The sequence below is a fragment of the Asterias rubens genome, chromosome 9, assembly GCF_902459465.1.
Source record: "Asterias rubens chromosome 9, eAstRub1.3, whole genome shotgun sequence".
Lineage (NCBI taxonomy): Eukaryota > Metazoa > Echinodermata > Asteroidea > Forcipulatida > Asteriidae > Asterias > Asterias rubens.
The window spans coordinates 14,077,683-14,091,499 of record NC_047070.1 but is presented as its reverse complement, the minus strand read 5'-3'; the positions used below and the strand labels follow the sequence as shown (position 1 = coordinate 14,091,499).

The 13,817-nt window shown below is 37.2% G+C and overlaps 1 protein-coding gene across 1 annotated transcript; it reads left to right on the top strand.

Moving 5' to 3' along the window:
• The first annotated feature begins 6,096 nt into the window (after positions 1–6,096).
• Positions 6,097–11,720, top strand: LOC117294924 (metabotropic glutamate receptor 1-like). Its single transcript, XM_033777472.1, has 2 exons — positions 6,097–8,269; positions 10,880–11,720. Exons 1-2 carry the CDS (start codon positions 6,251–6,253, stop codon positions 11,444–11,446), a joined length of 2,586 nt encoding a protein of 861 aa, XP_033633363.1. The 5' UTR covers positions 6,097–6,250; the 3' UTR covers positions 11,447–11,720.
• Positions 11,721–13,817: the final 2,097 nt, after the last annotated feature.

The window sequence follows — 13,817 nt, the reverse complement described above, 5'->3', positions numbered from 1 at the left end:
AAGAAATCTCACCCCCCCCCCACACAAAAAAAAAGGACGAAAGAAAAAGAACAAAAAGAAAAATCAGATAAAGATCAAGAAAAATCAAAGTTTTCAGGTAGCCTACTGTTATGTGGGATTGCATATATAGCACCAAAATTATCTCTCCTCCTGGGATCCTATCACCTTATTCCAGAACTGCAAGTCTCCATCATTGAACCTTTTGTTGATTTGTTTATTTTTTAAGCCCCTATGTATTTGTTTATTTATTTTATTTTATTTCAATTTGTATTTGTACTTTTTTAAATTTATGTGCATGTACATCATGTACAAATTGTATTGCACATACATTGCAGTACTGGAACGTTGTCTCTATTGATCTATAAGTGTTGTAATATGATAATTAAACCACTATTGATATAAAATAATGGTTTAATCTGACATTGTGTGTACCCCATCCTTAAGACAATCAGATTAAATCATTATTTTACAGCAAAATTGGTTTAATTGTAATATTACAATACTTTAAGTTCATTACAGACAATATACACGTGTCATACAATTTGTACTGCACCCCCATTGAAATTTAACCTATTGTGTTTAATATTATTCCCCTTTATGCAGGAAAACACAAGTTTGGACCAGTATTTGAAAGACATCAACAGGGACACCAGATCGCAACCATGCTGATATTAGGTGGGTCTGCACTGGCTCCACAGCAAGTGTTCGTAATTTTTGAGCAAATGCATTTGAACAGTCATCCCTTGTGAGAGCACTGGATGTGTGTTTCAAAACACATTTTGTCTTCGACTTGAGCTACCAGGAGGAGTGTTCTGGCGTTTGGGAGTTCATTGAATTGGTTGTGTTTGAACTCAAAGGCGGTGTGAAGAGCAGCACTATTCGAGAGTTCAGGGCTTACTGTTCATCTCATGATGCATCTGATTAATGTTGACCATTCCATAAGCATTGTAGTTAAAGAAGTTCTTGCACAAAATGTTTGCAAATACGTATCAAAATCATAAGAGATGTGATAGTTGTGATAGTTTGGATTTATGGAACAACCTTACAGTTTAAATAGGAACTCAAAGGTCAAATTCAAATTTGTATTCAACACCCTTCCAGTTTTGTCAAATTTGTCAAAATGTCAAATTCAACGCCGTTTTGATTGCTTAGCGACAATGAGGATAAACCAATAATTCCCCATACAAATTGTTCAAACCCAAAATTGAATTTTTACCTTGGAGTTCTTCTTTAAGCTGTGTTAGCCTGGAAGTATTTATTCTGACCTTGCCAATTAATGTAATTTGACCATTCCAGAAGCATTGTAGTTAACCCTCTAGTCCCTGCACCGCCCGAGTTTCTGAAAACCAATTTTTCAAGATTCTTGCAGTAAATAACTGGAATCGTAGTTCAATTTTTAAAAGATAGCTTAATATTTATGCACAATTTTTTACCCTTCGGTAATGTTTGTATAAAAGTACAAGCTCCCATTGGGAACAATAATCGGCTCTCGAATATTTTTTTGGAAGGATAAAAGACACAATAGCTTTTCAAGGCTTTAATCTGACTCAATGCTCAAACTAATTAAATGCGAAGGCGTTAGTTTTCGACAATATCAATATTAATGATGAATAAATACAGTTTCCTTTGTGTTTACTAATTGGTATGAGCTAAATTATTTCATCGTCATTAGCTTCGATGAAATAATTTAGCTCATACTAATTAGTAAGCACAAAGGAAACTGTATTTATTCATCATTAATGATTGATGATATTGTCGAAAACTAACGCCTTCGCATTTAATTAGTATGAGCATTGAGCCAGATAAAAGCCTTGAAAAGCTATTGTGTCCATTTTATCCTTACAAAAAAATATTCGAGAGCTGATTATTGTTCCCAATGGGAGCTTGTACTTTTATACAAACATTACCAAAAGGGTAAAAAATTGTGCATAAATATTAAGCTATCTGTTAAAAATTGAACTACGATTCCAGTTGTTTACTGCAAGAATCTTGAAAAATTGGTTTTCAGAAACTCGGGTGGTGCAGTGAAAGTTCTTGCACAAAATGTTTGCAAATACGTATCAAAATCATAAGAGATGTGATAGTTGTGATAGTTTGGATTTATGGAACAACCTTACAGTTTAAATAGGAACTCAAAGGTCAAATTCAAATTTGTATTCAACACCCTTCCAGTTTTGTCAAATTTGTCAAAATGTCAAATTCAACGCCGTTTTGATTGCTTAGCGACAATGAGGATAAACCAATAATTCTCCATACAAATTGTTCAAACCCAAAATTGAATTTTTACCTTGGAGTTCTTCTTTAAGCTGTGTTAGCCTGGAAGTATTTATTCTGACCTTGCCAATTAATGTAATTTGACCATTCCAGAAGCATTGTAGTTAACCCTCTAGTCCCTGCACCGCCCGAGTTTCTGAAAACCAATTTTTCAAGATTCTTGCAGTAAATAACTGGAATCGTAGTTCAATTTTTAAAAGATAGCTTAATATTTATGCACAATTTTTTACCCTTTCGGTAATGTTTGTATAAAAGTACAAGCTCCCATTGGGAACAATAATCGGCTCTCGAATATTTTTTTGGAAGGATAAAATGGACACAATAGCTTTTCAAGGCTTTAATCTGACTCAATGCTCAAACTAATTAAATGCGAAGGCGTTAGTTTTCGACAATATCAATATTAATGATGAATAAATACAGTTTCCTTTGTGTTTACTAATTGGTATGAGCTAAATTATTTCATCGTCATTAGCTTCGATGAAATAATTTAGCTCATACTAATTAGTAAGCACAAAGGAAACTGTATTTATTCATCATTAATGATTGATGATATTGTCAAAAACTAACGCCTTCGCATTTAATTAGTATGAGCATTGAGCCAGATAAAAGCCTTGAAAAGCTATTGTGTCCATTTTATCCTTACAAAAAAATATTCGAGAGCTGATTATTGTTCCCAATGGGAGCTTGTACTTTTATACAAACATTACCAAAAGGGTAAAAAATTGTGCATAAATATTAAGCTATCTGTTAAAAATTGAACTACGATTCCAGTTGTTTACTGCAAGAATCTTGAAAAATTGGTTTTCAGAAACTCGGGTGGTGCAGTGAAAGTTCTTGCACAAAATGTTTGCAAATACGTATCAAAATCATAAGAGATGTGATAGTTGTGATAGTTTGGATTTATGGAACAACCTTACAGTTTAAATAGGAACTCAAAGGTCAAATTCAAATTTGTATTCAACACCCTTCCAGTTTTGTCAAATTTGTCAAAATGTCAAATTCAACGCCGTTTTGATTGCTTAGCGACAATGAGGATAAACCAATAATTCTCCATACAAATTGTTCAAACCCAAAATTGAATTTTTACCTTGGAGTTCTTCTTTAAGCTGTGTTAGCCTGGAAGTATTTATTCTGACCTTGCCAATTAATGTAATTTGACCATTCCAGAAGCATTGTAGTTAACCCTCTAGTCCCTGCACCGCCCGAGTTTCTGAAAACCAATTTTTCAAGATTCTTGCAGTAAATAACTGGAATCGTAGTTCAATTTTTAAAAGATAGCTTAATATTTATGCACAATTTTTTACCCTTTCGGTAATGTTTGTATAAAAGTACAAGCTCCCATTGGGAACAATAATCGGCTCTCGAATATTTTTTTGGAAGGATAAAATGGACACAATAGCTTTTCAAGGCTTTAATCTGACTCAATGCTCAAACTAATTAAATGCGAAGGCGTTAGTTTTCGACAATATCAATATTAATGATGAATAAATACAGTTTCCTTTGTGTTTACTAATTGGTATGAGCTAAATTATTTCATCGTCATTAGCTTCGATGAAATAATTTAGCTCATACTAATTAGTAAGCACAAAGGAAACTGTATTTATTCATCATTAATGATTGATGATATTGTCGAAAACTAACGCCTTCGCATTTAATTAGTATGAGCATTGAGCCAGATAAAAGCCTTGAAAAGCTATTGTGTCCATTTTATCCTTACAAAAAAATATTCGAGAGCTGATTATTGTTCCCAATGGGAGCTTGTACTTTTATACAAACATTACCAAAAGGGTAAAAAATTGTGCATAAATATTAAGCTATCTGTTAAAAATTGAACTACGATTCCAGTTGTTTACTGCAAGAATCTTGAAAAATTGGTTTTCAGAAACTCGGGTGGTGCAGTGAAAGTTCTTGCACAAAATGTTTGCAAATACGTATCAAAATCATAAGAGATGTGATAGTTGTGATAGTTTGGATTTATGGAACAACCTTACAGTTTAAATAGGAACTCAAAGGTCAAATTCAAATTTGTATTCAATACCCTTCCAGTTTTTGTCAAATTTGTCAAAATGTCAAATTCAACACCGTTTTGATTGCTTAGCGACAATTAGGATAAACCAATAATTCCCCATACAAATTGTTCAAACCCAAAATTGAATTTGACCTTGGAGTTCTTCTTTAAGCTGTGTTAGCCTGGAAGTATTTATTCTGACCTTGCCAATTAATGTAATTTGACCATTCCAGAAGCATTGTAGTTAAAGAAGTTCTTGCACAAATTGTTTGCAATAAAGTATCAAAATCATAAGAGATGTGATAGTTGTGATAGTTTTGATTTATGGAACAACCTTACAGTTTAAACTGTGTTAGCCTGGAAGTATTTATTCTGACCTTGCCAATTAGGTAGATTTTTTGTAATTTTTTAAATTCACTGAAATTGTTGACTGATTATGAAACATACAGAAAACCCCATTTTGCACATGTGATGTTTTGGATTGTTAATATTATTACCATTAAATTTTTATTAAAAAGTTGTTATCTTGAAATTCATGTTGTAGTCGCCAAGTCTCAGTATTTATGATGTGTCCATTTATTACAGCCCTAAACTCCATGAAATAACACTTTGCTAGTATTCAACACAAGCATTGTGTATATTATTACCAGTTTTAAAGGCACACAGTTTACATTAAAAATCGGTAAAATCTATACTTCAAAATTGAGTAATTATTTTACATGAGTGGATTTATACCCAGCAATTCAGTAAAAAAAAATACCCAATATTGATGTAAAGTTTTACACAACTATTTACATTGTAAAGCGGTAAAGTCTTACGTCACAATTAAGTAATATTTTACATGAGTGGGTTTACCCAACAATTCAGTAAAGAAAACTACCCAATATTTATGTAAACTTTTACACAGCTATTAAGCAAGATATTACCCAACGCCTGTTGGGTAAAGTTTTACCTAATAGTTATGGTGTTCGCCCACTACATCTAAAACAGGTAATATTTTACACAAGTTGTGTAATCTTTCCTCTGTGTGTGACTGAAACGTAAATTTATATCTATAACTTTTTAATTATTTTATAAATAACATCTTTCATCACACAAAAAATAACATAAATGTTGAATTCGTGCCGTGATTCGCAAATCTTATTTTGTGTAAAAACAAAAACACGAAGTATTGTTTATACAGTCTAGGTCCCATACGAGGCAAATTGTAGCCAACAAGTTCGAGACAAGCCCGTAGAAGAAAAGACACTCATTAATTGAATATTCACATTTTAATCTTGAGGGTCGTATGACATTGTCTGAAAAATGACTTCCATGGTACCAAAGTGGTCCTGCAGCAAGTACTGTTGTGGGGTCCCTCCAGGTAGCCAGCCAAAGTTCCCACGTGACATATACAAAAGTTACGGGGAAACGTGACCCAACTGTACCGTCAATGATTAAATGAGCTTTCATAGAAAGTCGGTTTACCTTTTAAACCTGTATAACGTGAGATTTAAGATGTTCATTCCTACTTCAATTTAATATTAACCTATATACAATTTAAATTGGAAAACCAAAGACAATTATTCAAATGTTGGACTACAATGAAAAATAAACATTGTGTTTCAAACAAAGTAGTACACAGTGCTTGTTTAAAAACTACATAAGATGGGTGATTCATAATATTGTAATGGTATGATTGCTACGGCAGTATGCACCGTCGATGATAAAGCAGTGACATTTTGGCATCCTTCATAATATATGCATAATATTTAAGTATTATCTATACAATCAATATGGTGCGCAGTCAACATACACCTTTCCCCATTTCGTAATATCGACAACGGACTCGAAGGTTGTCTGCAAGGAACGGACTTCAACAATCAGCCGCGCAGAGAAGACTCAATGTGAAGTTTTATCACTTCACACTGCTCGGTAGGTCTGATCATTATACGAGCATACGAGTAGAAACGACAACCAACTCTCAAGATGATCTCCTGGTTGAGTCCAAGCGTCTTTTTCCTTTTTATTTCATCGGTGAATATCGTTCCGAATCTCGGCTCGCTTCCACCGGAGGCTGAAGTCAGTTATTCTAAATCCGATGACTTTATCATCGGGGGTTTGTTTTCGATGCATTTCTCTCTCAGTGATTTATGCGACTATGGATTGTTAAAAACCGCCGTACATCGATCAGAACTCATGATATTTGCTATTGAACAAATCAATAATCGCACCGATATACTGCCAAATGTCACTTTAGGTTTTGATATTCGCGATTATTGTGGGCTCGAGTCGATTGTGGCGTCCGTAGCTCTTTCCCTGGCCGGTATAATTGGGACAGATGACGGTATACCCGAAACTCCGCGACACGGTCAACTCCTCGGAATAATTGGCACCGGAGGTAGCGCAACAAGCGTGGCTACGGCACTCGTTACGACTGTATATAAAATCCCAACCATTGGATACAGTGGATCCACCATCGAACTAAGCGACCATGATAGATTCCCATACTTTCTGCGAACCAGTCCGCCTGCAAATCTACAGGCCAGAGCGATTGTTGATATCCTCATACGATTCAACTGGGTTTACGTTGGACTCATATACTCACTTGACAGCTATGGCATTCATGGAGCCCAAGAGATCCAGAATTTAGCTGAAGAGAATGAGATCTGTCTGGCGTATGCAGAGACAATTCGCGAATCAGCAACCGAAAACGAAGTTCAAGAAATCGTAAATAAGATTCTGAGATTCAACCGAGCATCTGTGATTGTCTTCTTCTGCTCTTCCATTGGCGGGGCAAGGGGAATTCTACCAGCTTTGATTCGCACTGCACCCAGTCACCCTGGAATCACTATAATATCCAGTGACAGCTTTGCATCATCTGCATCTCTGGTTGAATGGGGAGTAGCACATCTTACTGAGGGGAGTTTCTTGATCAAGAATTACTACAAGGATGTGCCTGGGTTTCAAGACTACTATCGGCTGGCCAACTTCGGTGACACTGATCCTCTAAATCCATGGGTTAATGCGGTTCTAACACAATGCAGACAAGACAACACATGTTCGAAAGTGACTAGGGGGGGTCACCACGTTGCGGATGCTGTTTATGCCTTTGCCACTGCCCTTGATGAAATTCTGCAGGAAGATTGTGAGGGAGATGTTGACTGTCTCTTGAACGGTACCGTCACTGGGGAAAATGTCATCTCGCATCTTAGAGATATCAAATTTGAAGGGGTAGATGGTTTGTTTGAGTTTGATGACAATGGAGATCCTGTTGGGAAATACAAAGTACTGAGTATGCAACAAGACATGGACAGTTCATATAACGGTGTTGAGCTTGGTGTTTGGGATTCACGAGGTACGGTGGGAGACCGTTTAGATATCCAGGTAGACGGATTGAGATGGTCTTACGGAGCTGAGAAACTACCAAGGTCCATCTGTCGGGATGAATGCCGTCCGGGGTATAAAACAGTCCCTCTCGAAGAGAAATGTTGCTACGGCTGTCAAAGATGTCCCCAAAATGCCATCGTGACTAACAGCACAGAGTGCGTGGAGTGTGATCAGTTTCACTGGCCAACTTTGAACTTTACAACGTGTACAATGATGATTCCATCCCATATTGACTTGCAGAATGGTATAACTATTATTGTGCTCGTTTTGTCTTCTTTCGGGATCATTCTCTCATTCATTGCTGCTTCAGGCATACTCTACTATCGTCAACATCCTCTGATCAAGGCAACAAGTCGGGAGCTAAGCTGCGTCAACATAATGGGTCTCTTTGTAGCATTCCTGTCTGTGTTCTCGATTCTGAGCTATCCTAGCAGTGTATCATGTTTCATATCTGATGCATCTATCGCTCTGTCTTTAACTCTGACGTACGCTCCGACCTTCCTCAAAGTAAACCGTATCTACAGGATCTTCACATCAGCCAAGAAATCTACCAGAAGACCAAAGTATGTCGGGCAACGTGCACAGCTCAGTATCGTGTCTATCTTGACTCTTGTTCAAGTAAGTACATTACATGTTGCCCACTCTTGACTCTGGTTCAAGTAAGTACATGACATGTTGCCCCCTCTTGCCTCTTGTTCAATTAAGTACATTACAAATTGCCCCTCTTGACTCTGGTTCAAGTATAGCACATTACATGTTGCCCCCTTTTCACTCTGGTTCAAGTAAGTACATTAGATGTTGCCCCCTCTTGACTCTGGTTCAATTAAGTACATTACATATTGCCCCTCTTGACTCTGGTTCAATTAAGTACATTACATATTGCCCCCTCTTGACTCTCAAGTAAGTAATATTGCCCCCTCTTGACCCTGGTTCAAGTAAGTACATTACATATTGCCCCTCTTGATCCTGGTTCAAGTAAGTACATTACATGTTGCCCACTCTTGACTCTTGTTCAAGTAAGTACATTACATGTTGCCCCCTCTTGACTCTGGTTCAAGTAAGTACATGCATGTTGCCCACTCTTGACTCTTGTTCAAGTAAGTACATTACATGTTGCCCACTCTTGACTCTGGTTCATTTAAGTACATGACATGTTGCCCCCTCTTGACTCTTGTTCAAGTAAGTACATTACATTTTGCCCACTCAAAAATGGGAATCCTTGTAATTGTGTCTACTCCTATCAAAGAATATCTTTTACACAGTTGAATGATCTCACGGCATTGTTCATTCTATTGAACAAGTACTTGAGAAGAATGAACAGTAGTTTAATTTATTATTTTGATGGATTGATTGATTGATAGATTACTTGATTTTCATATTATCAGCATTGTCATCATGGATGTATGTCACTCGTTACGATCTATAATACGACAAAACCATAACCAATATATTGCAACAAACATTCATCAGAACGCACATGAGCTTTAAAGGCAGTGGACACTATTGAAGTTGCGAGATAATAATGAAAGAAAAACAACCCTTGCAACACGAAGTCGTGTGCGTTTAGATGGTTGATTTCGAGACCTCAAGTTCTAAACTTGAGGTCTCGAAATCAAATTCGTGGAAAATTATTTCTTTCTCGAAAACTATGGCACTTCGGAGGGAGCCGTTTCTCACAATGTTTTATACCATCAAGCTCTACCCATTACTCGTCACCATGAAAGGTATATGCTGATAATTATTTTGAGTAATTACCAATAGTGTCCACTGCTTTTAAGGCACGTATATCCTCAGGGGTTTGGAACCGTTTGGTTGATTTAATCATATAATAAACTAATACAATGAAACTATAGTTTAGTGAAATTTTACTTCAAAAGGTGTTCGTGATAGTGAGATATTGCCGAAAATCGTGAGCGAATAATGTCCATGCAGGAAGAATAACCCCTAATAGGAGTACACATGTTGAGAAACAATTCTGACAGAAACGTTTCTCAGATTCAAATTTAGGGGGGATTTAAACTAAATGTTTTTTATATAACCACATTTTCTTTGAAGTGAAATGATTCTCAAAAATGTTTGTACTTTTGTAAGCTGAGTACTTCTAACCTGGTTTTTTTTTATAGTGACTACTAAACGTATATATTTACTTTAATGTACACACAATTATTTAACAGACATTCAAAACCACCATCGAATGTGAGGTTTGATGATTTAATTTGAGATCATATGAATGCATTTGTAGTATGATTTCAGCCTTGAAAATTTTGTGTACATGAACGCGTGACAATAATTATTTTTTGCTATAATGGATTGACATGAACAAGCCACAGTCACAATTAAAGGCAGTGGACACTATTGGTAATGACTCAAAATAATTATCGGCATAAAACCTCATTTGGTAGCGAGTAGTGGGGAGAGGTTGGGAGTATAAAACATTGTGAGAAACGGCTCCCTCTGAAGTGATGTAGATTTCGAGAAAGAAGTAATTTTCCACGAATTTGATTTCGAGACCTCAGATTTAGATTTTGAGGTCTCGAAATCAACCATCTAAACGCACACAACTTCGTGTGACAGGGGTGTTTTTTTCTTTCATTCTGGCAAGTTCGATGACCGATTGAGCTCAAATTTTCACAGGTTTATTATTTTATGCAGATGTTGAGATACACAAACTGTGAAGACTACTCTTTGACAATTACCAATAGTGCCAAGTGACCTATACAATACAGAGGGTCCACCAATACAATGGCCTTGGCGTCATTCATCCTTGCCTTTGAACACACTAGGGTATAGGCCTACTGCTTAGGAAATTGAATTCAGAAATGATTTGGGCAATGGGAGATAAAACGCTCAGCGGCAACTAGGGGACAACAAAGAGATGAAACGACGGCACTACTTAGGAAATAAAAGCTTGATTGGTTGAATTCAGAAATGATTCAATTTTGAATGACAGTCGGCATTGATGTACAACAATCAGCGAGGACGCTACGGTTAAATTTTCTGCGGGCACAACGGGATGAACCATTAATTGTTAGGGGGAACTTCTTTAAAAACAATCTGACGAAAAAAAACAAAATAAACCGTTTGCCTGTTCCCCTCGAATGCATATTATGCATGGCCAAACGTCTGGGTTGTTTTTATGTATACATAAGAGTAAATTCATTGTGAACCTCTCGTTTTATAGTTATTTTATTCATCGTGACTTAATCATTCTTATGTCCGTATTTACAGCTGTTAATCAGCATCGTGTCTGTCATCGTGGCACCAACTTTACCAAAACTGTACCAACCCTCTAAGTTCGATAACTACTTGGAGATATTCTGCAACTTCGGGAACGGTTTCATTGCCTCGTGCGTGTACAACCTGCTCCTGATCTTGGCTTGTTGCTTATATGCCTTCAAGACCCGCAAGGTACCCAGTAACTACAATGAGTCCAAGTTCATTGCCGTCAGCGTCTACTCCACGCTGGTATTGTGCTTGGCCGCTGTACCCGTCTACACTACGGCAGTTGCAGTCATACAGAAGGTGGCGACGCTGTGTATGGCGCTGATTCTTAACGCTTACCTGACGTTGGTCTGCGTCTACTTGCCCAAGCTCTACGCTGTACGTTTCGTAGATGATTTAGAGATATCTACAGGTTGGCGAGGCGCAACGGGAGCTAGTGCAGCTACGGGTGATGCTGCAGGCCCGAGAGCGGCGTCGGTTACTCAACCTCACCATTCAAGCAGGGTCCACCCCTTCCCTTTGGCAGCAAGTTTTCCTGATACTATGGAGTCAGAAGTCTCCGGCAACTTGTAAATAAGTCACAACATTGGATAAACTTCAAGCACATTAATTATTGTTTTACTTCAAGATCAAGAGTAAACTTATTATTCGCAATTTATTGGACAAAGTTGAATGGTACTTTTGTTTAGCGTGATTTTAATATTATCTGCACCGTGCAAGAAACATTCAAATGCTGCTTACTGAAATGGTGTCTGTTTCATGCACAATAGAGAGAAGCCTTCGTGTGACGTCAACAATTTTAAAGTTGCTATGTCAGATTCTTGGCCCCAAACATTAAAAAAATAGATTTTTTGGAGTGAATCGTATTTCAAAGAGTATAACCCGCTCTAACGAAAAAAGTTAGGAACCATGACAAAATTTAAAATGTTTCTTATAAAAACATAAGAATTGGTCGCGTGATATATTGTCGGGATCCCGACAAAAACTAATTTTGAGCACTTAATTTCACTGCTACTAATAATTGGCGGACTTTTTCAAGCAATGACTCAAATGAAAGCTTGTAACTTTCTCGACCCCCATTAAAATACCTATTGAATTTTAAATCAAAATGTTTGGGTCAAATCGGCCAAAAATCTGACATAGCATCTTTAAGTACTATAAGCAACACAGCGAATTTCCAGGAAAAACCTACTTCAATTAAATTTTCGAATCGAATACAATACATCATCACTCTATAGTCATCACGCCGCCAGCTTGGAAGTAAAATTTATGAAAAATTTATGAAAAAACGGAAAACGCTTAAGCGGCGCAGAGGATGGGCCAACAAGCAACCCACTTTTAAACTGTTGCTGGAGAGTGCCATTTTCTCAAAATGAAGTCATGCACATAAGGTCTGTCGAAATAACATAGTTGTCATGAACTTGGTACCAGTGGTACGACCCTTCAGTTTCACTTTTTAATAAAATGAAAGTCTAATATTATATTTTATATAACACCCGAGCAGATCCTTGCCATTTGATTGGAGGATTGTCCGTCACGTGATAGCAAATAAAAGTGCCATTGCACGCTGAGTCACTCACCGTGCTTTTTCGTTCCATCCGAAAAGTACCATTGCACGCTGCCAGCGTGCAATAGTACTTTTCGGATGGAACGAAAAAGCTGAGTAAACACATATCACTGCGTGCGCGTGTCTTTGGTAACGCAGCAGTGTTACTGCAAGGTAGTATAATTACTTAACATTCGGCTTCTACAATTAAAAATTGTAGGCCTACGTTTTGTTTGTTTTGAAAGTTGTATCTTTTAATCAAAATTACAAAGATCTACTTGGATGTTATATAAAACAAATAATGAATGTTTTTCATTCGTGCAATGGTGCGAAATGTTCATTCGTTGAAAGCTGGAATGTTCCATTCAACTCGGCTCCGCCTCGTTGAATAGTATACACATAATGAATGTTTATGAGTGCAATGGTGCGAATAATGTTCATGAGTTGAAAGATGGAATGTTCTATTCAACGAGGCGGAGCCGAGTTGAATGGAACATTCCAGCTTTCAACGAATGAACATATTCGCACCATTGCACGAATGAAAAACATTCATTATTTGTTTTATATAACATCCAAGTAGATCTTTGTCATTTTGATTGAAAGATACAACTTTCAAAACAAACAAAGCGTAGGCCTACAATTTTTAATTGTAGAAGCCGAATGCTAGAAATTTTACTTATTTTTATGCCTTGCAGTAACACCTGCTGCGTTACTAAAGGCACGCGCACGCAGTGATGTTTTTACTCGGCTTTTTCGTTCCATCCGAAAAGTACCATTGCACACTGGCAGCGTGCAATGGTACTTTTCGGATGGAACGAAAAAGCACGGTGAGTGACTCAGCGTGCAATGGTACATTTATTTGCTATCACGTGACGGACAATACTCCAATCAAATGGCAAGGATCTGCTTGGGTGTTATATAAAACATTTTATATAACACCCAAGCAGATCCTTGCCATTTGATTGGAGGATTGTCCGTCACGTGATAGCAAATAAAAGTACCATTGCACGCTGAGTCACTCGCCGTGCTTTTTCGTTCCATCCGAAAAGTACCATTGCACGCTGGCAGTTCGTTCCATCCGAAAAGTACCATTGCACGCTGGCACGCTGCCAGCGTGCAATGGTACTTTTCGGATGGAACGAAAAAGATGAGTAAAAACATCACTGCGTGCGCGTGTCTTTGGTAACGCAGCAGGTGTTACTGCAAGAAGGCATAGTAAAAATTTACTAGCATTCGGCTTCTACAGTTGAAATTGTTTGTTTTGAAAGTTGTTTCTTTCAATCAAAATGACAAAGTTCTACTTGGATGTTATATAAAACAAATAATGAATGTTTTTCATTCGTGCAATGGTGCGAATATGTTCATTCGTTGAAAGCTGGAACGTTCCATTCAACTCGG